Source organism: Anas platyrhynchos, chromosome 14 (genome assembly GCF_047663525.1).
Source record: "Anas platyrhynchos isolate ZD024472 breed Pekin duck chromosome 14, IASCAAS_PekinDuck_T2T, whole genome shotgun sequence".
NCBI lineage: Eukaryota > Metazoa > Chordata > Aves > Anseriformes > Anatidae > Anas > Anas platyrhynchos.
Window position 1 is genome coordinate 11,032,495 of NC_092600.1, and position 21,482 is coordinate 11,053,976.

At 52.9% G+C, this 21,482-nt stretch overlaps 1 protein-coding gene across 5 annotated transcripts in view; it reads left to right on the forward strand.

Moving 5' to 3' along the window:
- Positions 1 to 21,482, forward strand: part of NEURL1B (neuralized E3 ubiquitin protein ligase 1B) — a 117,634-nt gene that overhangs the window by 68,210 nt on the left and 27,942 nt on the right. The window contains exon 1 of one of the 5 annotated variants that reach the window (XM_038186494.2): positions 17,219 to 17,384. The exons of the other annotated variants lie outside the window; for them this stretch is intronic. Within the exon in view, the coding sequence (XP_038042422.1) occupies positions 17,354 to 17,384 (31 nt within the window). The 5' untranslated portion in view covers positions 17,219 to 17,353. Of the gene's footprint in view, positions 1 to 17,218; positions 17,385 to 21,482 lie in introns of those variants that run through there. 5 annotated transcript variants of the gene reach the window in all.

Genomic DNA, 21,482 nt, shown 5'->3' on the forward strand with positions numbered 1-21,482 from the left:
CGCTTGTCGGGCTCAGAGGTGGAGATTTGTACTTTGCCTGTTGGCACACAAAATAAGACTGGCTCAGGGGAACTGGGAAACCTGTCCCAAGAGAGGTGTTTTAACTCTCTCCAAAGCCTGCAGCTTTCTCCTTCCCCATGGGGAGAGTCCTCTGTCTCGGAGCTGTGCCTCTCAGCCTGTTCAGCTCGCAGCCTGAACTGCGTGGTAGGCGCAGAAAAAAGAAACAAAGAGATGCCCAACTTTCTGCCAACTTTCCTGGAGCCCTAAAGAGAGGCTTGAGCACATCGTTCTGGGCTTTCGTGTGCATATAAATATTCCGGGTGTTGTTTCGTGACTCTCCTCCTCTTCTGTGACTTCATCCGTGGTCTTGGAGGGCAGGCAGACTACTCGTGGGTGCCATCCTCATCCTAGAAGTTACAAACCTGGCAGCTCTCTAGCTCTCCCTTTCTGGCCTCAGGCCTATCTGCAATGCTCGTGGTACATCACAGGAGCCCACACGTGCTCCCAAGGAGTCTGCTCTCCGTGAAGGACACCTCGAGCTACTCGTGGCTTCTGCTCTCGCTGCTCCGCTGCTCCTTGCTGCATCCCCACAGCCTGGGAGCTGCTGAAGCTTTGCATCTTTGAAAGGGAAAACTTGGGCTGGGGTAAATGACAGAGCAACGCTAGCACATTGATACTGTGGATACAAGAAGTTAGGGGGGTAAAACTAGCGATTTTGTGGATGGGATTTCAAAGCCTCCAGCAGCCCAGGGTTTCATCTATATGAAAGATGAGAGCCGCTCTCTCTCTTTCCATCTCTTTTTGTAATTTTAAGAATAATGCTTTTGGTTTACCTCCATTAGCATTTCCTTAAAAGGGACCCTTTTTCCACACCAGCCCTTTTGAAGAATGATACAAGGGCAGCTGGGGGAGTGACTTGGCTCCTGGTCTTGTCCCACCCCTGCGGCCAGAAGCAAGCCCAGGTAGGTTCCTGGAAGCAGAGAAGAGCCCGAGACATCATCCAAAGCACTGCAATGAACGGGGTGATGGCTCACACAGGCAGGCTGGTCTCCAGAGGTCCTTCCTAAAGGAAACTAAATCAAATGAGGGTAGAGGGTTTAATAAATTACTATCTATTTTCACAACATCCAAAACCATTCAGGGCAGCAGGGACTGACCCACAGAGAGGCAGCAGGGGGATGGCAGCACTTACTTTTCACTCTTGCACTGCTACTGGCTCGTGCTGGCTGCCTTTGCTGGCACAGAAAGAACCCAAGGGCACTTTGAGGGGTAAAAGCCACCGCTTCCACGGGAAGAAGCACTCTCACTGTTTGTCCTGCCCTTGCACCAGCTCCTCCCTGGTGTGCAGGTGCGTGAGCCGATTAGATAAGTGACCTGGGTTAAAACCAACCTGGAGGGAAGGAAAGGTGAGATTAAAAGACCAGTGAATTCATTTCACTGGCATGGCTGGTTTATGCTGGCAAAGTTTGTATCAGAGCATGTGAAATGGTGATGAAAAGCCTTTTCTTTCCACCATGGTTCTGAGTTTTTGGACCAAAGCTTTGTTATTGTTGTGGGATGTCTTTTTTCTTGTAGCTGAGCACTTGTCAGAGAATTCACTTCATTTTCATTCACTCTTGGCAGGGAAAACCCAGCACTTCCTCAGCGAGAGCTCACTGGAGCAGGACTAGCAAGAGAAGCATGGCGAACTCCAGCATAGCTACTGAGAAAAACCAGAGCACGTAGTGAGAAGGTGCCTCTTTGGTTCAGGGCTTTAACAAATTCCCTGTAAGCAGGAGTTTTTCCTGAGATCTGATTTCACTTCAGTTGGTTCAATTTCACACTGGCCCCATGCACAAATGCAGTTTGGAGGCATGCTTTTGGAGACTTTACTCAGGGAGCAGCATCTATCCATGGCTCTTTCAGTGAGACTTTTCAGGGTTCAGGGCCGTGAACTCCTTTCTGGATCCTCTGAGCAGCAAATCAGGGGTTTGTGGTTGGTATTGGGGATGATGGGTTTTGACGGATGGGGAGTTTGAGTTTGGTGCTGGGTGAATCTGCAAAGCGAAGGGTGGGAGCTTTGTTCCCTCACGTGCAATTTTCTTCCAGCAGCTGGATTTCGGCAGGTCAGGAGCTGGCAGCTGTTATCGGAGCAGACTCCAGAGATACGGGTGCTGTGCTCGGTTCATCACCCCAAGTCCAAGTTCCTTCCCCGGTGATTTCCTGCCCTCCTGCAGATAAGCTGCAACCTGCTGCAGCATCTGTAGCACTGGGAACAGCCTTCGTCTGGAGCTGCTGGAGCTCCTGGAAACTTGGCATTAATGAAGGGGTCCCCGTCCCGTCTGTGGGGTGGATGGCTCCGATAAAGGCTGATGTGCACGGCACAGAAATGACCCTCAGTGGCTTACCCCTAGCAGCCAGCCGTCAGCAGAGTTGGCAAATGGCTCAGGGAAGCTCACATCTCTTTGGAAACTAACCCTCAAGCCATGGTTCTGCCATAAAACCACCACCTTTTCCTCTCTACAGAGAAATCAAACATGCTGAAAACATCCCTGTGTGCAGGCAGGGCCACTGCCAGAGCAGCAGGGGACATTTCCTACCCGGCGTTGGGCAGCTGGGTGGCTGCAGCAGAGCGGTGAGCTCCTGGTGTGGGTCACTGCTCCAGCACAGCACTGGCAGGACAGGCAGCGTGCGGTGTTTCGGTGCTTGGGGTATCCTAATTACCACGGCTTGGCTCACTGAAGGGAGGGAAATGCGTGGGTATTTACACGGCAGTGTTAGCACAGCCGTATTTTTCTCCTAGGGAAACCCGTGGCTGCTGACGGCCACGGCTTTTGGTGTCCTGTGCTGTGCTTGCCCTGCTGGCAGCTCAATCCATGGGAGCACGGTGGTTGAGGTGTTCTCCTGGTGCCTTTCTCTTCCCTTTCCTATGGTGGTTGAGGTGTCCTGGTGGCTTTCTCTTACCTTTCCATCACCTGCTCCTTGCTCTAGCACACCTGTTCTCCCTTCTGTTCTGTGATTCCTTGCATGCAAATCTCTGCCAACTGGGAAAACATCAGAAGTTCCACTCTGCTCTAACCCCCTTGATTTTATCTTTATTTTAAGAGTGAACCATCCCCTGTCTGGGGCAGGGTGCTGAGCTGCAGGGGCTCTCGAGCCAGCCCACTGCACTCACTCACATCTGCAGGAGTCGCTGCCCGTGCAGAGCCAATGTCAGCGTGAGTAAGTCCTGGCTCCAGCAGAGCTCAGAGCAGAGACTTCTGCCCAGCCCGTCCTTCAGGTTGGGGCGCATTCTTGGGAGCAGCAGCTTACCCCTGCACAGCTCTTGCTTCAGCTGCAGCCTACCGAGGCGTTTTTTTTCCCAGAGAACAAACCTTTCTTATCGGTAACTGCCCAGGTAGATTAAAAGATGGTAAAACAATGGAGGGTGAGCTGGGACGAGGGGAAGGGAGAGCTGCACGCGGGTTACAAAGCTCAGCCTGGCCGTGGTGACTCTGCACAGCCCATCCCGAGGCTGCTGCGCCTCAGCTCTGCCCTGGATGCGACTCTATAGTGGAGAATTGTTCCCCAGACAAGGTTTTGAGATGTCTGTGTTTGTTTGTTTTTTTCTAGGTGGAAGGATGTGTGAGTAAAACGGGAAGGACTTCTTGTTCTCTGTGGGGCTTTGAAAAGCATCCTCCATGAAAAAGAGGCCCTTGAGTTGAGATTTACAGCAGCCCGAGCAATTACCCAGCTGTATCTAACATCTGCCGCTCTCAAAGGGTCTCTCGGTTGCTTAGCTTTGCATGGTTTCTGATAGTCACAGGTGTGTGTGCTTGTGTGCAGTTTCTTTACTCCTCCTGATTCAGGAGATACTTTTAACCCAGCGTGCCATCAGGTTGGGCTGGCTTCCTGTTCGTTCCCACTGGATAACTGGGAGTCCTGGTCAGCACCTTGAGGTTTTTTGAAAGGAGAGCAGGGTCAGCTGTGGTGTCTGGGCCAATCCCTCTTTGCCAAAAAGAGGGATATCATTTAGCTCTTTTTTGTCTTTAGAGACTTCTCTAAGTCTGCTTTACGTCTGAGCACACGTGAGCTGAGAACTGCGGAGGGAACTGGTGCCAAAAAGAGGAGTGGGGTGAGGCTGCGCCCAGCTCCCAGAGCGATGCGTGTACCCCCAGCCCCTCCGAGCTCGTGCCTGGGTGCAGCAGGTGGCTAAAGGCTGTGCCCCTGCTCTGAGCACCTCCTCATCCTTCCCAGCCTCTGTGGTGTGAGCAGCCACGTCCTGGTTCCCGATATCTCTCCTGCATGCAGAAAGGGAAGGAGAGGGGGCCAAGAGGCGTCCTTCAGCCCTTCGTGATGCTGCAGCGGGGCTGCGCTGCTTGCCGTGAGCTCCTCGGAGTGACCGATTGCTCCCCAGGGACACGCCACGTCTTTCCATTTTCAGCCTATTTGTGCGAGGAGGGTGTTTTAATTTTGATTTTTAGTTTTGTTTTACGTTTGATGCCAATCTCTATTGTTTGAGGAAACTTTTGCTAGGAAACTGGGACTGGAGAAAAGGAAACTCAAAGACAGGGCGGCCCAACCCTTTGCAGGAATCTGTTCTCTCCTGAAGGTTAAAGCTTGTCATTTTTTGATTTACTGGAAATGATTGGTGTTTCCTTTGTTCTCCTTTGCGGTGGCTGCTCCGATAAGCCCTGAGGGATGCTTTCCTTGGACAGGTCTGGAACAATTACAGCAAAAGAAATAAGGAAAGTAAACACATGTCCTGTTTTTCCCTATTCCATTTCTGTTAATCAGCGGCTTGCCTTGTTTCAGAGAGAGACTTGGGACCCTGCCTCTCTAATTCCTGGGGACGCTACATGGCTGCAAACCCAGAAATACCAAACACTGCAGAGCTATGTGGTCTGACCTTTTGGGGTTTTGGAGAGCTGGCTCCTGGGGCTGGTATGGCTCAGAGATGGAAGTCGTTTCGGAGCTCGATGTGAAGCTTGCCCCGGCAGAGAGCCCGTTCTATATGCAGAAAATCCCGAGTCCTTTCCAGGACCGGGGCAGGGCAGCGCTGCAGCCCCCGGATGCGCAGGGCTGTGTGTGGCCCAGAGGCATGCAGGGGGATGCTGTAGGTCGGATCCTGCTGATAAACCCCTGCTGCTTCAAGGATGGGGACTGGCGGATCGCAGCGTAACGCTGAGTGTAACTGCAGCCAGACCGAGTGCAGACAGGGACCTGGGCAGCCCTGTCCCCCCGTGATGTGGCAGTCACGTCGTGTGAAGGGGTGCTGCTGTGGGGAACCAGTTCTGGTCCTGGTGCTTCCTAACCTGGAGTCCTCGTGCCCCAGGGGAGCTGTGCCAGGGGCTTGCCCCTACAGAGAAGCCTGGGTGCCCCAACCCACGCGGCAGGAGACCTTCCCAGTGCCTTCCCAGCTGGGTGGCACCTCTGTGCCTTGGTTTCTCCCTGCAGAAACACAGTGCAGCAGCCCCTGCCTCCATAGGGTGCTCCGAGGCTTGTTTGTGTCTCATGAAGTGCTGAGATGCCTGGAAAAAGAGCCATGAAAACACCTCCTGAGGAGGCACAGCCCGAGCTCTTTGGGCTGCTGCTGCTTGGAGCCGCAGGGCTGAGCCTCGAGCGTGCTGCTGCTCGCTGTGGGCACCTTTGGTGCAGTTCGCTCAGTCCCAGCCCCTGGCCACATCCCTGACCGCTGTGACCGGCTGCTGCGGCGCTGGGGAGGGAGAAAGGGGACTGCTGCCTCTGCTCGTGGAGGGCTTAGACCAACGTGACGTTTTTGGGGACAACAGCTGAGAGACCCACTTGTCCCGTCCTGCCCACAGACACAACCCACCAGGTCTGAGGGAACGCGAGGAGCCACCAGCTGCTCTGCTCACCACCCTTGCTCCTTCCTCCCATGCCAGCCTTCAACGCCACTCTGTGGGTGATGGCAGGGCACGCCGAGATGCTCCAGATGCCCCAGAAACCTTCCCCGTTGCTGTTTTATCAGCTGGCACACAGCTGGCAGGCTGGCGGTGGGAGCAGCTGGAGGGAGATACCCAGCAGCACTCTTCATAAAAGTCCAGATGAAGGATGGAAACACCTGCTAGCACCAGGAAAAATGTTTGCTCTGGGACGCTAGGAATTACACCCTGTGGTGCACATGGCTGCTCACATGCATAATTTCCTCATCATTGCCAGTTAAAGAGGCAGGTGATGGATGGGCCAGTGGAAGCCAAGAGCAGAGTGAAGGCAGCAGGCTCAGTCCTTGCCAGGTAGTGGAGATGATGTCTCGCAAACTGTTCTCTTCCCTACCTGGCTGTATCACAAGTACTGCGAAGCATCTCCTCCTTTTCACTGCACAGGGATATATAACAGATTCCTCTTTTTAGATAAAACTCTTCTGTAATAGAGTGCTCTTCCATTCAGAATGGATATGGGTTTTAAAATAAACAGAGAGAATTCATGGCCATGGGAAAATCAATGACGGATTTACTGTTGATTTCCTCCCGAAGCTCAGTCCAGTTCCTACCCTGAGCAAACCCAGTTCAGAGCAAAGAAAGATGAGCTGGACTTGGTGCTTGGTGAACAAAGCTGTCTGCTGCAAGCAGGGACTTGGTGCTGCAAAGCTGCTTGCCAGGGAGAAGCTGTTTGAGGGTAAAAGAGCAGAGGGGGCTGGAAGATGCAGGGACTGGATGTCTCACCCGTGCTCTGCCCATCAGCACAGCTTCCTTGCATTAAGCTGCTGGAAGCTGATGGCTGCAGAGCCACCACAGCCTCTTCCTCAGTGCTCAGTTCCCTCTTTTTTACGAAAGCCCGGCTCTGCAGGTGTTTTGACCCGTGTTGTTTTGCTCGTAATGCTCAGCAGATGAAGACAGATGGCCAGGTGAAGACGTCTGCCCCGGTGTCCTACCTGCAGCTGGCCCTGAGCATCCCCCTGGTGAGGCTGCCAGGAGCACACCGTGAAAACCTGCTGGTACCTTCCCAGGTTTGCTCAGCTTCCTTGCTGCTCCCAAAGTGCTTGTGGCAGCATTAATTTTGTGCAGCAGCAGCAGCCTGCAGCGTGCTGTGGAGGGGAGTACAAATGTCCGTGCTTCGCAGGGCAGCAGAGGATGGAGGTGAGCCGGTGGCTTCCAGGGCATTTCTGGGGGTAGTACCTGAAGTAGATGCAGGTGGAGTGCTTAACCCAACCAGACGTGTGCTTCATGCACTGCTTTCACTTCCTAACGCACTTAAAGAAGGGCTGGGAAGTATCTGGAGATGGATTGCAGACACCTCTGGAGCCTTTGCTGAGTCCCGTGAGGAGCTGACGGTGCCTGGCAGACCCCTGAGAAGCTGCTGGGGCAGCGTAGCTCAGGTAAGGGGCATCCTCACCCAGCCACCTCTCAGCATCCTGCCAGGGGCTGGCTGCAGTGATGGGAAGCACAGAGATCCCCGAGCTGGCCAGGACGGGCCAGGCAGCCCCATGGCAGTGTGCTTTTCAGCTCGCTGTCGGCGCACTCGTGCCACTGGCTGCACCAAAAAGCTGGGACCTTGTTTCTTGTTGTCCCCCCCCGGCTGTTTTGGTGCAAACCTCTCTGGGAGTGATGGGCTACGTGACTTGTCAGGGTGGGTCTGTGTGAGTGTGCAAAGCCTGGAATGGGGCTCGAGCTTTTCAAAGGGAAGTGTTAAATGTCAGGCTGCAAGGCTGGCTCTTTGGCACGGCAGAAGAAAGGCTTTAATGTCCTATTAAGTTTCGTAACATCCCCTTCATCTGAAATTTCTTTGAGCCCAAACCCAGTCTGGGGGCGTAATGAATTCAGCGTTCTGCCTTTATTAGACAGCTCTGGCTTCTGCAGTTTTGTAAACATCCCCAAATCCACGTGGCACTGTAGTAGCTGTCTGTCAGCTGCCTATCTCCAAGTGCCTCTCAAGGGGAAGAGAAAGCCTGGATCCTGCTCCCAGTCACAGGGAAAAAGGGATCAAGGTTCACATCCCAGTCTTGTTTATGGGAAGAAAACTCGCCCTATGATGGGATTGGGTCTCAGTTGGTGCAAGGTCAAGGTTTTGAGTGCCTGCTGGGACGGAGCCTTGTGAGTTCAGTGCTGCCTGAGCTGGTGGTCCTCCCAGCAGTGCCCATTTAGTCACAGGGTCGGGATTCATTACGAGAAATTGCCTGTTAAAAATTAAAACGTGGGTAAATAGCTGTAAATCGGGTCACTGAGCTCATGAAAAAAAAAAAACAAACACACACAAAAAAAAAACCAAACAAAACAGCCAACAATGGCCAGGCTCATTGCACAGCTACCTGGCGTTGTGGATGTTCTCCAGGAGCTCTGGTGCTGCTCTCAGCTGACGTCTGCTGAGCTGGGACCGTGCAGGTCCTGCCCCACGTGTGGCAGGTATTACAGTGACCCGCGAGGAGGCAGAGCCGAAAGCTGGGCGATGCAGAGGTGTGTCGTGGCCAAAAGGATGGTTTCCAGCAGCAGGTTGGTGGAAAAGGGCTTCCCCACGATCTGAAGGGCTTGCCTAGCGTAGGAAACGTAGAGGCAGGATTTAGAAAGTGGAGCTGTTTGACGGAGTCTTTTTAAAGCTGCCTTTCCTGGCTGCAGGGCTGTTTGCTCCAGTCCAGGTTGCTGAGTCTCAGAGGGGTTCTTGTTGCTGATTTGCAATCGCATCTCTTTCTTTAATAGCTGAGATAGCAGGTTTAGGCCGTTTTCTCCTGGGAAGACTCTAAAATAGGCACCTAAAAACCCAGCACATTTTAAGAACTATCAGTGCCTTATAGCACCTTGACGTGCATTTAATTTGGAGATGATTCTGCAGATGTAGCACATCTCGGCAATTGTTTTCTCCCCTTTTTGTGCTGTTAATAAGGATGCGTGGAAACAAGAACGTCATTCACTAGGGATCCTTCTGCTCCCTTCCTCTCGCCTGTTCCTTACCCGCTCTCCTGACCCTCTCCCCGTGGCACACGGAGCTCTCCACGGCACCTGGCTGTGTTTCTGCAAACAGAGGGGGTAAATGTCTGGCGTGGTGAGCCAGCCAGGGCTTCTCACCAGTTGTTCTGCAGTGGTTTAAGATCACCACGGTGGGATCACCCTTGGTTTGCGTGGTCTCTACATGCAAGCTCCAACACCTCTTCCCCGTAATTTCTGCACCAAGCCTTTTTCTCAAAAGCTCTAACCTGAAACCTCTTGCAATTAAATTAAAAGAGCTCCTAGGATTTTTTTTAGTTTCCTAGCAGGGGAAGCTGTAGCTCTCTGGGCTACCTGCTGTAGGAGAAAAACCAGGCACCATATGCAATGTAGCTAGTGCTCGCTCGGTCTCAAAAATGCCGAACTAGGGGAGAGAATTCGTCCCACCAAACGCCCACTAAGCACATTTTGAAAATCTGGTTTCTCAGCCTTTCAGGAAAGGAGAAGCAAAATCTAGCTATGTTCTTCTTGCCTGCTGGAACCGGGCCCTGTTTCATGAAATTAAATGGCTAAGGAGAAAAAAAAAATATATCCAAGGCAAAGATGCTATTCTCAACAAAGGGAACAGTATATGCAACAGCTTCTGCAGCATTCCTGCAACATGATGTCTTTCCTTGCAGGCTCTCAGTTAGGGATTGATTGTCTAAGCAGAGAATTGCCCGATTCAGAAAGGCTTAAGGCACACTTCATGAACTGTTTGCTAAGAGGATGAATAGATGGGCATGTGTGTATATAAATCTATAAATCATGCCTTGTTCTGCCCTGAAGAGGACAGCTGAGATTGGATTCTTTGTCATCTGATTTCGTGTTCCCCGGGCTAGGGATAAAGGCAGCAGTGTTATGCACATGGGCTCGGGATTCGATGGCGCGGCTCCAGAAGGACAATTCGTGGAAACCAGGAGATGAGCTTCGTTGTGAGGGCTGGGGCTCACACAGGGAGCAGCAGCATCCCCGCAGCCCTGCTGTGTTCACCTGTGCAGAACAAAAGGCTTTGCTCGTCTCTGTCTCTCCGTGGCTGCTTCGTGCATCTCGCTGGCCCCTGTGTGCATTTTCCCCCCGTGATGACGTGCTGCTGGGTGGCCGTGCGCAATTCCCTGCGCAACCCGGGTGTGATGGGTCCAGCTGCACAGAAGTGCGGGGTTTGGTGGGCTCTGCTCTGCCCCGCAGCCCTTCCAGCCACGGCTTTGTGCTGGGTGGCTGGCACAGCGGCATGGGATCCCCCTGGCACAGAGCTTCACGCTTACAAATTAACTGTAAGCCACCAAGGGTCAGCTCCCTTTTGCTGTAATGTGTTTGAAAGGCCTGAGAAGATTGAACAAGAAGTGAAAGATTTTTTTTTACCCTGACAGTTTTCTGGGTCATCCAGCATTCCTCCATTCTCTTCCCTCTTCCTTCTTTTCGAAGGACTAACTCCCAAGTAAAGGCTTAAGAAGTTTGTCCCATGTTTGGGAGATGTCAGAGGCAGTATATAAGGTGGGTTTTTTTTGTGTGTGTTTTGTTTTGTTTTGCTTTGTTTTGTTTTTACATGAGCTCTTAAGCTGTAAAATATTATCAGCTACTGCATTTCCAAGCGGCCTTTCAGTCATTGCCCTGCCTGGGGAAATGAGTAACAGGGGAGAGCTGAAAGCAGAGGTCCCATGTTTGTGCTTCTCATTTGTCCTCCCCTCCCCAAATTGCTCCCGGAGGCCACTCGGAGCCGTCTGCCTGCTTCGCCTGCCACAGGTGACCTCTCCTCACTGCTGGTTGGGAAAACTTGGTCTTTTGGCCTCAGGGGAGGTTGGTTATCTGTCCCAGACGTCTCCCAGTTCTGGCACACCAGCCTCGGCAGGAGCATGCTGCTTTTCAAAGGCCACGCTTACAAGAAACCCTCTTGCCAACAAACGTAGCCAGTGGGTTTTATTTCCTCTGAATGGGTGCTTTCTTCTCTCCGAGGGGATTCGTCAGTCTCCCCAAACTCCTCGTTTGGTGGTTAGGTCTCATCAAAGTCATCTTCCTTCCAGAAATGCTGCTTCTGGCTAATGCCAAGCCATCGACGTGCACGGTGCAGACACAGCCAAATGTCGTGGCTGGCGAGGCGGCTGGCCCGAGGGATGGAGAAAGCTTCGGAAATGGGTACCCGGCCTCCTGGCTGCCTCGTGACCCTTTGCTAAATATGGGCCGCCTTGCATTTAAAAAAAGCAGAGGGGATGGGAAGCCTGGGGGGGTTGCTAGTAACAGTTGCAGATGTTAGGCGCTGGGTTTATTTGTTTGGATCTCCCGAGCACACTGTGATCCCAAACTGTTCCGCTCTGCCGGGAGGGACTGGGTGAACCAGCAGCGGTACTTTGAGTCCCTCCTGGAGCATCCGCAGCTCCCGGTTCACACGTGCTTCCTCGCCCCCCAAGGGTGGCAGCCCCTCATCTTCATCACCCCTCACCCTGAGAGCCAAACGCGGCTCCTCCTTCACCAGGCACTGCCTCTGTTCCCCCCAGCAAATAAAGCTGTTTTCAGGTCTGGGGTTTTTGACCCAATGTTGCTTGTCAAGACCACATTTCCATGCAATATTTGAGGTGTGGGAAGGGGTTTCCACAACGGTCTGTATTTATCTTCTGCATGGCAATGTTTTTCAGAAATTAATCCTCATTTTCTGAAAAGTTGCAGTTTGGAAATCAGCAGCTTTCCTGGTGGCATTTCCGATTCCTCATGTTTCTGGAAATCATTCACCGCCTCTCATGAGCTTGTGACAGGTATGCAGGGGCTGTGTCCTGGGAATTTCTCATCGTACTGCCAGAGATCAGCCAGTTGCATCCAAAACCAAGTACTTCTGCTTTTCTTCCCTTATTAAAATAATAATTTTCCCGTATGTAACGTTCCTCAGATCTCCCGTACAAACATCAGCTTACCCTGCTGCTAGGCACAGGCTCGTTTCTGCTTCGCAGACGAGGAAGGCAAAGCAGGGAGCAGGTAGCACACTTGCAAAGGTCACACCAGCAAGCAGCAGCAGGGCGAGGGCTGTAACATAGCAGATAACCTGCTCTTTCCCTCCTGCTCCGGTCAATGCCGCGCGGCACCGGCACTCCAAATTAAGAGATTATAATGCATAATCCACACCGGCGTGCCAAGAATTCTCCAAATCGTATTACACTGTCACATAAAATGATGACTCATTCGATAACACAGCCCACAGCCAGTTCCTTTATGTTAAAATTACATGGACAAGACTGGGTTTAAAGAGAAAAATGAGGGCTTGTTATGTGTGTAGTGAATGCTGAGCTCGAGACGCTTTCTTTGAAAGAAATGGGGGGGGGGTATTTTTATTTTGGCTGATGCTGAAGGAGCATTTGTGAGCGTGTTTGTTGACAGTGGTGCTTGGGACCAGAGATGCTGACATTCCACTAACAATAATAGGAACTGCCTCTGTTCGTTTCTAAATTGGAAATTCTTCCTTACATGGGCCCAACCCACCCACTGCCCCCGGCGAAGGAAAGGGCATTCGTCTGGGACTCGCAGATGGAGCATCTCCCAGCAGAGCTGGTGCCTCTGGGACTGTGGGGTCACAGCCACGGGTCCCTCATCTCCCCATGCCCCGTGCAAAGGGCAGGGAACGACCCACGGCTGATGGTTTCTGGCTCCCCGGACAGCAAGCACCGTTCTTCTACAGGGACTGACAGCGCAGCAGAACAACCAGCTGCACTCTTCCCAGAAAAGATGCTTTCCCCGGGTCTCCCCGTTGATGCTTCCTCCCCGCTGGCTGCTCCTCGCTCCTCCCAGCAGCCTCATCATCCTCACTGCAACCCCGGCTTCTGCTCCTGATGTCTGCTGCTGCTTGGTGTCCGTGTTACTGCTCGTACCGAAGCAGTTTGGGATGTGTTTCATGCGGGTGACTCCGTACTGAGCCCTGCCGCACATGGTGTCACTGTTTCCTCTCTCTGCCTGGGCTGCAATTCCTGCAGCCAAGGAATCCATCGCCGGGTCCTTTTTGCCAGCGATGCCCACATGTTCTCTGGCTGAGGATTCCTCCGGCTTCTTGTCAGAGATTACTTTTCCATATGCTGCACGACTGGCACATATCAGAGCTGCTTCTGCATTTTGAATACAGAAATGCCACCAGGGCAGATGGGCACTGCAGCTTCTGAAGCCTCAGAGGGTTTTTTTGACCACGGGATGGGTCCAGCTCTGCGGGCTGCATTTCCGCCCCGTCTCCCAGAAAATGTGCTTCAATCTCCCCAGCTTTGGGTAAATAAGCCTCACGGCAGCCAAATCTTCAGCAGGCAGTAAGGGCTCAGATCAGGAAACAGCTTCAATTGCTGAGCAGTCAAGGCCAGTTCAAGAAGCTCTTTGGAAGGTGCATGTTTTCCTACTGTCACGCTGGAAGCTTCTGCTTCCCTTAATTTCTTAAAGGGGAAAAAAAAAGAAAAGTAAAAGCCAGTTTCTGTGTGACCTGTGGGGACCCTGTGCATCCTGTGCTAGCGCTGAGAGCAGGGGAGGAAAGCAATTGCTTGCAGCAGTTGGAACGTGTGGGTGGCAGGACGGCTTCGCGCCGTGCTGGAGGACGCTCTGTACATGCATCCCTCCTAACCAAATACCTCCCAAAACATGGATTACGGGAATTCATTTTTTTTTATTTATTCTCCTCTCCGAGTAGGAGCGAGGCTCGTTAGTACTCTCTTCCCAAAGGTGAGGTGCAGAGGCTGGGAGGTTGTGAGATGAGAGATCTGTATTTAGCAGGCAGACCCACTGCCTCCCCGGGCAGTCCCCGAGCCGCTAGCTCAGGGGAAGGAAGCACAAAGGTGCCAGCAGGAGTGGGATTTGTGCAGGGGGAAGCATGTAGTGCCATGCAGCACAGCTGCAAAAACGAGCTTTTTGCTGTACATGTGTCAGTAGGAAAGCAATTCTTCCTGTGGTGCTGCTTGGTGTGTTCATACTTGTTGAAGAGGTGTGTCCCTTGTCACCAGCGTGCGCCTCAGAGGGACCATGTCCTGTTCCCTGCTCTTCTAGGTGTGGTGGCATTTGCATGCTGGAAGAGCCTTGTGGGCTCATAGAGTCAACTCACATATTTTTCCAGGGTATTTCTTGTCTGCAGTCTCTGACAATTCCCAGGGAGCTCCTGCTTAGTAGGGGAGGGAGAGGGAGAGCTTGGGGTGAGACGTGATGGAAGTGGAAGTGCTTTGGATGGTCTCAGAGCTCCAGACAGCTGGGGCTGAAGCAGAAATGGATGCTCCAGGTGTCTGCTCAGATTTAGAGTCACAAAGAAAAGAAAAGAGGAGAACTGAAGGTGCAGGGGTGTGAAGCCAGAGCAAGAGGTGACAGCCCTGTGGCCGTGGAGCAGTGCTAAGTGCAACTCCACAGGCGAGTGTTTGCAAGCCACAATCTGGCTTCCACAAAGTGATGGAGATTTGGGGAAGCCCTAAAGGTAGCAAAAGAATAAAGTGTAGGTATGGGATGAGAGGTTTTCAGAGGAGCTAAACTCTGAACAAGACAAAACCGGCCAGTTTGAGAGAGGGAAGCACCCAGCAGCTGGGGCTGCTGCCCCCGCCGTGCCCCCATGCAGCTGCCCCAGGAATGGCAGGAGCTTGTGCCCCACCAGCACAGGGGGGTCGCTGCCCCGAGGGGGGGAGATGGACGGAGCTGTCAGTGCTTTAACTCACTGCTGCTGGAAGAGACGAGCCTGTCATTATTTACTGCCATCTGTTAGATACACGAGGCTGACAGCTGATAACAGCGATACCTTACAACTCACATTGTCCTTCATCCTAAAAAAACCCAAGCCCCCAAGGGGTTTGCACAGACAGTGCAACTCATTTGATGCTCTATGGAGAGTTATAGCTCAGGCTGGTATCAATCAGCGGAAATCTAGCTGTTCTTTGGAAGTAATTTCCATCTCTGGAAACATAACATTGATGAGTATGTTTATGTGTTACCATTCAGTGCAGCCCATTCCATCTCCTGAAAGGCCTGGGCTGTTTACACAGGTATAGGAGGGTTTGAAGTGGATCCCTGTCTGTAACAAACCTTAGGTGGAAGTCATCCATGTTTGATTCAGAAAGAAATCTGTCTCTTTTCCTTTTTGTCCCAGATTTTAAAGGCCTGGGTTGCGCATCCACACACGGTAAGCTTTAGAGGCGAGCTGGGAAGTAGATGTCTTACATCCATCTGTGTAACACAGAGTGCCTTTCGGATCCTTTTCTCTTGCATGGTGTTACCCTGAGTCAAATTTGGAGGGGGGAGGAGAGGAACACAGTGGGAGAAGCAGCAGCACAGCATGCATGGCTCAACACAGCTGGACCCAACACAGGTAAGGGGCTGGGGCTGCTCCGTCCCAGAGCTCTGCTCCCGAGCCTGCTGCTGGCTGATGGGGTGACCTTGTACGTGTCTCCCGTGCCTCAGTTTCATCACCTGTAAAAAACGAATAACGTCACTAACCTTGTCTGCAAAATGGTTTAATACCTAGTAATAAAAAATACTAGGAAAGAGCTTGGGTGCTATTACTATTTTATGTCTGTGAGTGAGAAGGCAGGTATTAAAGTGAAGGACACCTCCGGGGGTCATCCTGTCCCTTGGTCAACGCAAGGGTGAGAGAGGGAAGGGGATTTCTTCAGAGGAGCAGCCATCTGCCAGGCTTACAGAAGAGATTACTGAAGTGTGTTATCAATAGTTATCAAAGCTCGCTGGAGCGGAAATAATTGAAGCGTGCTAATGAGCCTTCATTTGTGGGCCCCTGCTCTGGACAGTTGGCTCCTCTCTGCGTTTCTGCAGGCGGAGCAGTGACTTTGCATCGCCTTTCAGTTCCCGCTCCGTGCCACCTCCCAGTTCTCCTGTACTTTCTCGGTGTGGTTTCTGGGGAAGATGAAGTCATCCTCACCAAACTATCCCTCGTGCTTATTGTTTAGCGCTGTGTGGAGCGGGTTATTTTAACAAACTCCCCGTTTGTTACGATGCGGAGAACTAGGAGCGTCGGTTGCATTCCTGGAGGCTGCCTCCACGTCCTAAGGATGTGCATTTCCATGTCATTGTCTTCTATTTTCGTCTCGTTTTGGGGGGGAGGAAGGGCTGGAACACCCTTGGGAAAGGCAGCGACCGTCTCTGGGCTGCTGTGGATGGGGTGTGGAAGGAGGGAGGTGGCGTCACGCAGGGCACATCGCTGCCCTGGCAGCCCGCAGGCAGCTGTGGAGAACCCCTCTGGCACCAAGGCTCAGTTTCAGCCCTAAAATAACCACCACTCCCTGCTGAGGGAAACCGCTCGGGATTAGGCAAAGCCTCCCGTTCCCTGCTGTGCAGTGAAACGAGGACTTTCCCCTCAGTGCTCAGCGTGGCGTCGCTCCCCTCCTCGTGTCCCCGAAGGGCAGCGCCGGCTCCTGCCCCGTGGCACCGTGCCTGGTGCTGGGGGCAGGCAGACAGCGGGAGCCATATGCTAACCCCCGACGGCAGCAGATGGGTGCAAGCGCTCCTAAGAACAGCTGCTGGTGTCTCGTCCGATAATCCCGTTTTTAACACCTCCATATGGTGGCACAAAATCGTGGAAATTAGGTTTTTCTGCCCCCCTCTCATCTCCTGATCCATGCTTGACCCGTTCAACATGATGTAGGGATTGAAGGCTTGTTATTCCAGATTATTTTAACTTCAATAGATCAGAGCCTGATCTCTGCCAGGCCGCTGAGCTGCTGGTGCTCGGCTCTCCCCTATTCCACTTTACGTCCCGGGACATGACAGAGTTTGTGCAGGTGACTTCTGCCATGGGAAACACCGGCATTTACGTGACCCCACACTGCAGTTTCTCCCCTTTTAAAGGCAAGCAGGCAGAGCCGGAGAGGAAGGGCTTGGCCGCCTCACCCCTCAGTGGGGCCAGCAAGAAAATGGAGCCCCTCGCCCTCCTCTAACAGGGCTACCAACTTGTTTTTATGCCTGAGACTGGAAGATGGAGAAACCACAAGGCCGATGGTGCCGGCACTGGGTGTCCTTCGCCACCATGCCATCAGTGGGCTCCCAATTTGCTGGCCTCAGCCCCCAGCCATGTCGGGGTGGTGTAGGGCGCCTCACCCAAGCCCACCTCATGAGGGGACGAGGCGCACCCCAATCCTGGGACCCTTTGTGGCAGCACCCCCAGCACCCCCACAGCCCCCATTAATGCTTCTCCCTGAGGCACAAAGCGGGGTCCCGGGGTCCCACCACCCCCCTCACAGCCGGGGCGGCCCCACAACCCCACAGCCCCGGCGAGAGGCGGGGGGCTCAGATGGTCTCGGTTGGGCTCGACTGGGCTCGGTTGGGCTCGGTTGGGCTCGGTTGTGCCCCGGGTCGGGGCGGAGCCGCTCTATGGGGCGGGGGGCGGTGGCGGGGCCGGGCCGGGCCGGGCCGGGCTCTGAGGGAAGCGGCGGCGGCGGCGGCTGAGGGAGGAGGGAGGGAGGCGGGCGGCGGGAGGCGGGCGCTGTCCATGGCCCTGCGGAGCTCCGGGCTCCGCCGCGCCGCCGAGCGGAGGAGCGATGGGCAACACGGTGCACAAGACGCTGCCAGGTACCGCCGGGGCCGAGGGGAGGGCCGGGGGGTGGCCGAGGGTCGGCTGCGACCCCGGGCAGGAGCCGAGGGTGGGCGGCGGGGATGCTGCGAGCGCCGCCGGAGGGGTTCCCGCAGCCTCCCTGCCTCCGCGCTGAGCCCTCCGAGCTTCGCCTTTTCCCCTTTTTCTTCCCCTTTTTGTATTTTTCCGTGCAACTTTTTCATGCAGGGGGACGTTGTGGCGAGTCACCGGAGGAGAAGGGTCAGGAGCAGGAATATTGCCGAGCCTGCCCTGGGTTCAAACTGCCCTTGCCCGGGGGGCGTGCGGGTCCCTTTTCCTCCTGCAGCTCCCAGCTGCGGGGCTTTTGCCTCCCGTGCATCACGGAGGCAGCTGCCCGCTGGAGATTCAACAGTTTGGGATCGCTGAGCCCGTGCCTTCGCCCAGTTTGCTTTGCTTTTCTGCTCTGGCGGAGCTCCTGCCTTGCATCCTTTGTACTTCGGGCTCCCCTGAATGAAAAGGGTTTTATTAAACTTCGTTAAAGGGGCAGGGGGACCCATTGAACGCGCACACACATGCCGCCCTGTAAGCAGCCAGGGAGCTGAATATAGGAATAAAGAGGGGAATGGATTTGCATTTGGATGTGCCGTGTTTTGTCTTTGCCAAGAGAGGGTACTGGGGACCTGCAAGGCACAAAAGAAAGCTGCTGGCTGGCGGGCTTGCTGTGAACCTGTGGTTCGATTTTTAGTCGCGAGCTCATGAGTCTTCTGCTTTCCGTTGGGTGTAAATGGGAAATCTGCTACTTTCACAATACGGAAGTTTGCATTTTTTTAAATACCTCGCAAACCGGCGCTGTAAGGAGCGCGTGACCTTGGCGCAAATTCATTTCGTGGGGCAGCTTTTCAGCTGGAGGCAATGTCAAGGGACGTATGCAAAAAACCCGAGAGAGCCAGGGCTGTATCCTCGGGTCAGGGGAGGTTCCCCTGGTAAGGCTAGACCTTCCCAAAGACAAAATACCAGTGCCTGCTGGCCACGGGATCTAGCCGCGAGCTGTTTTACCGAAGGCTGAGTTGTACCAGCCCTTCTGCCTGTCGCTAGAGCGGTATCTCCTCAGCAGCCTCCCTCTGCACAGCCTGACACACGTGAAGTTAAAAAAAGGGATGACATCAGTTGCACCGCAGTTGTGCGATGAAAGAGTTCCTCGCGGCGCTTCTAAAAGTCGGCGAGAAAGAGGAAAAAGTTTGATGGAAAAAAAACTTAAGGCTTGATTTATGCAGACCTCCCAACTCCAGCGGTGTTCTGGTGGCCTAGAAATACACGGTCCTGTCCTGCCAGGTGGAGACTGTCTTCGGAGCGCTGCTTTACTGGGGATAGTCCCTTGGCAAACAGCGGTCAAATTGCGCAAACCCACGCAGGACACTTGAGCATTGTTGGCTGATGTGCTGTGAGACGCCGGGAGCGTGTGTCTTCCTCAAATTCAGCCGTGTTCGGTTCTTACGGGGTAACGATAGCCAAAAGAAGCTGTTAGCCTGTGACTGCAGAAAAGATTACGGGCGTTTTGCAATTTTAAAGGATATAAATCTGTTTTGTCTAGTTGGACAGAGTTCAGCAATTTTTCATATTGATCTTCTTGGGTATATTGTTTGTCTTTCATTAGCCAAATGTCATCAGGGAGGGAAGCAGGTTTAGGGCTGTTCTTGGAACAGTCATCTTGAAAACTGTAAAGTTTTTCCAGCAGACTGAATGGTTGGATGAAATCCTATTTATAAATGCTATGGCAGTTGAGAATTACTCAAAGATAATCAATCAGAATTAAGTCTTTCCTCTTTCTTTCTTTCTTCCTTCTTTCTTTCTTTTTATTTTTTTTTTGTCCAAAGTGCACCTTTTTTTTTCACCCTGGCAGACCGAGCACTGCATTTTCACTCTTGTTTCAACTGACAAAGGAATTGCTCTCCCCTGCCCTATGTGCGTCAGTGGGTTATTTATAAACAAAAATAAAACTCCCCCAAACTAGTATTTGCCTACCTGTTGCGTTAAGATGATTAACTGTAGAAACCTACAGATGTCGTTCCCCTTTTGTTGTTTTGTTCACCATAAATAGCTGAAGGTGGAAAATGCCTTTCCTTTCTGATCAGATGTAGAGGAAGTGTGGAGGGACCTTCATCCTTAGGCTCCCGAAAAAGCCGAACAATCAACAATTCAGGTTTTCTATATAAATGTAAATACTCTCCTCAAATAGTGGAATTAATTTTTAAATCCTGTTGAGCACCGTTCAACTCATTTTTACATACAGATTTATTCAAAGAGCTTTTCGGCTCTCGTTGCATCTTTAAATCCTTTCTGCCCACATTTCCATTCAACGGCAGCGGAGCACACGGCATCGGCGGGGCAGAAATCTGTGTCGGGAGCTTGGGAACCCCGCGCTTGCCAAGTATCTCATGGTTAGCACACAACGGGTGAAGGCATTGTCAAATTAGCAGCGAGGTTTCTACCCGGAGTGGTATTGAAATGAGTAATAGGCCGGGGCTAATGAAAGGCAGCTTCTATATTTGAACCGGTTGAGGAGGCACTGGAGTGGAAAGGAGCCGAGATGTGTCAGATGTGCTCAACACCGGGCCCCGAGGTGCTGCTGGAAGTCACTGCTGCGGGACGTGACACGTCCCCGTCCCTGCTGGGCTGGCCGCTCCTCGCCCTCCGGCAGCTCCCTGGGGAGCCCAGGCCGGGAGCTTTTATTGATTTTATTGCCTCCTTCTCCTTCACCCCGCTGCCCATTGTTCACGCTCATTTTGCAGGCGGGCGGTTGGGCAAGAGCAAATTTTGGGTATTGAGGCACGTTGCTTTCCTATCTCTTACAGGTGAGAGATAAACGAGGAGACGTGGACATGTCCTGGCCTGCGGGCTGGGCTGATGGCAGCGATGGGTGCACTGCGTTGTATGGCCCCCATTCCATGCTTTATCACTGCCCCATACAGGAGTTGTTCTCCTGGGCCAGCTCGCCGATGAGCAACGCCCCTCTGCGCCCCAGCCCTTGTGGGTGGCGCGAATTTCTCCGTGCCGATCGCTTCCCTCCCGTAGGGCTGGCGGCTGGACGAGGGCAGGAGACTCCGCGGTACTTGAGGACAAGCAGGCTGGGAGAGGTTAAAATTCCCCTGACCCGGAGAAGCCCTTACATGGGGCTGGAAGGAGATAGCGAGGAGGAACATCTAGGGAGCGTCGGGAAGCCGAGTGGCCTGGTGGCACAGAGGACAGCTGCAGGAGGGCAGGGGGCACTCGCCGGCCAGGGCGTGAGCGAAGGGCTTTGCAGTTGGGATGCAGTTGTTGATCCTGGCCCAAAAAAGGGCCGTTGGTATTTGACAAAGGAGCCAAATTCCCTTTTAAGAATCCGGCTGGGATCTGGTTGCAGCGCTTCTCCCACTGCCTTCCTCACAACTGCGAGGAATACCAAGTATGAGTGGCATTTGGGTCTGGCAAGGACGGGGGAGAATGGGGCTTGTTCTGCGAGAAATGGCTTCGGTTTCTGATTTCCTATAAATTATTTTGCATTCTTGCAAGCGATGCTTTTAATAATTAACCCTTTCCCAGCAAGCCAGAAATCCCGAGTTTTGACCTTTCCCGGGCTGATGCTCACACCTCTCAATCAGCTGCAACACGGCAATGGCCAGGGCAGCGGGATTTTTGAGGGTAAAAGCTGACATTTCTGTGTGTCCTTTTCAGTATTCTGATGCCTGTTGTCACAACGTATGTACTTCTTTTGAATGAGAGGAGCGATGAAGTCCATTTAGTGGGAAGGGACCTGTCTGCCTTTTGCAGGGGGTAAAATCACACTTACAAGAAGCATTTTTGCTTAGGTTTCTTCCCTCATCCCCGCTCCCCCTTTAGTTGCTTGTGATCCGCTGTAGGAGGAGTTCTCGGCATTGCGAGCAGGGAATCAGCTCGGTAAGGTTTCTGGTTTGGTTCCAGTTTGACCTCAACAAAACTACAAAATAACACTTCAGGTTGTTCTGGTTTGAGTGAAAAAGATATCTGTGCAGACCAGTTTCTGCTCTGCCTTTGGTTCAGCTCCAAGATTGCAGGTGTTAATCCTGCCTCGGTACCAGCCCCATTTTGCCTGCTTTCCTGCC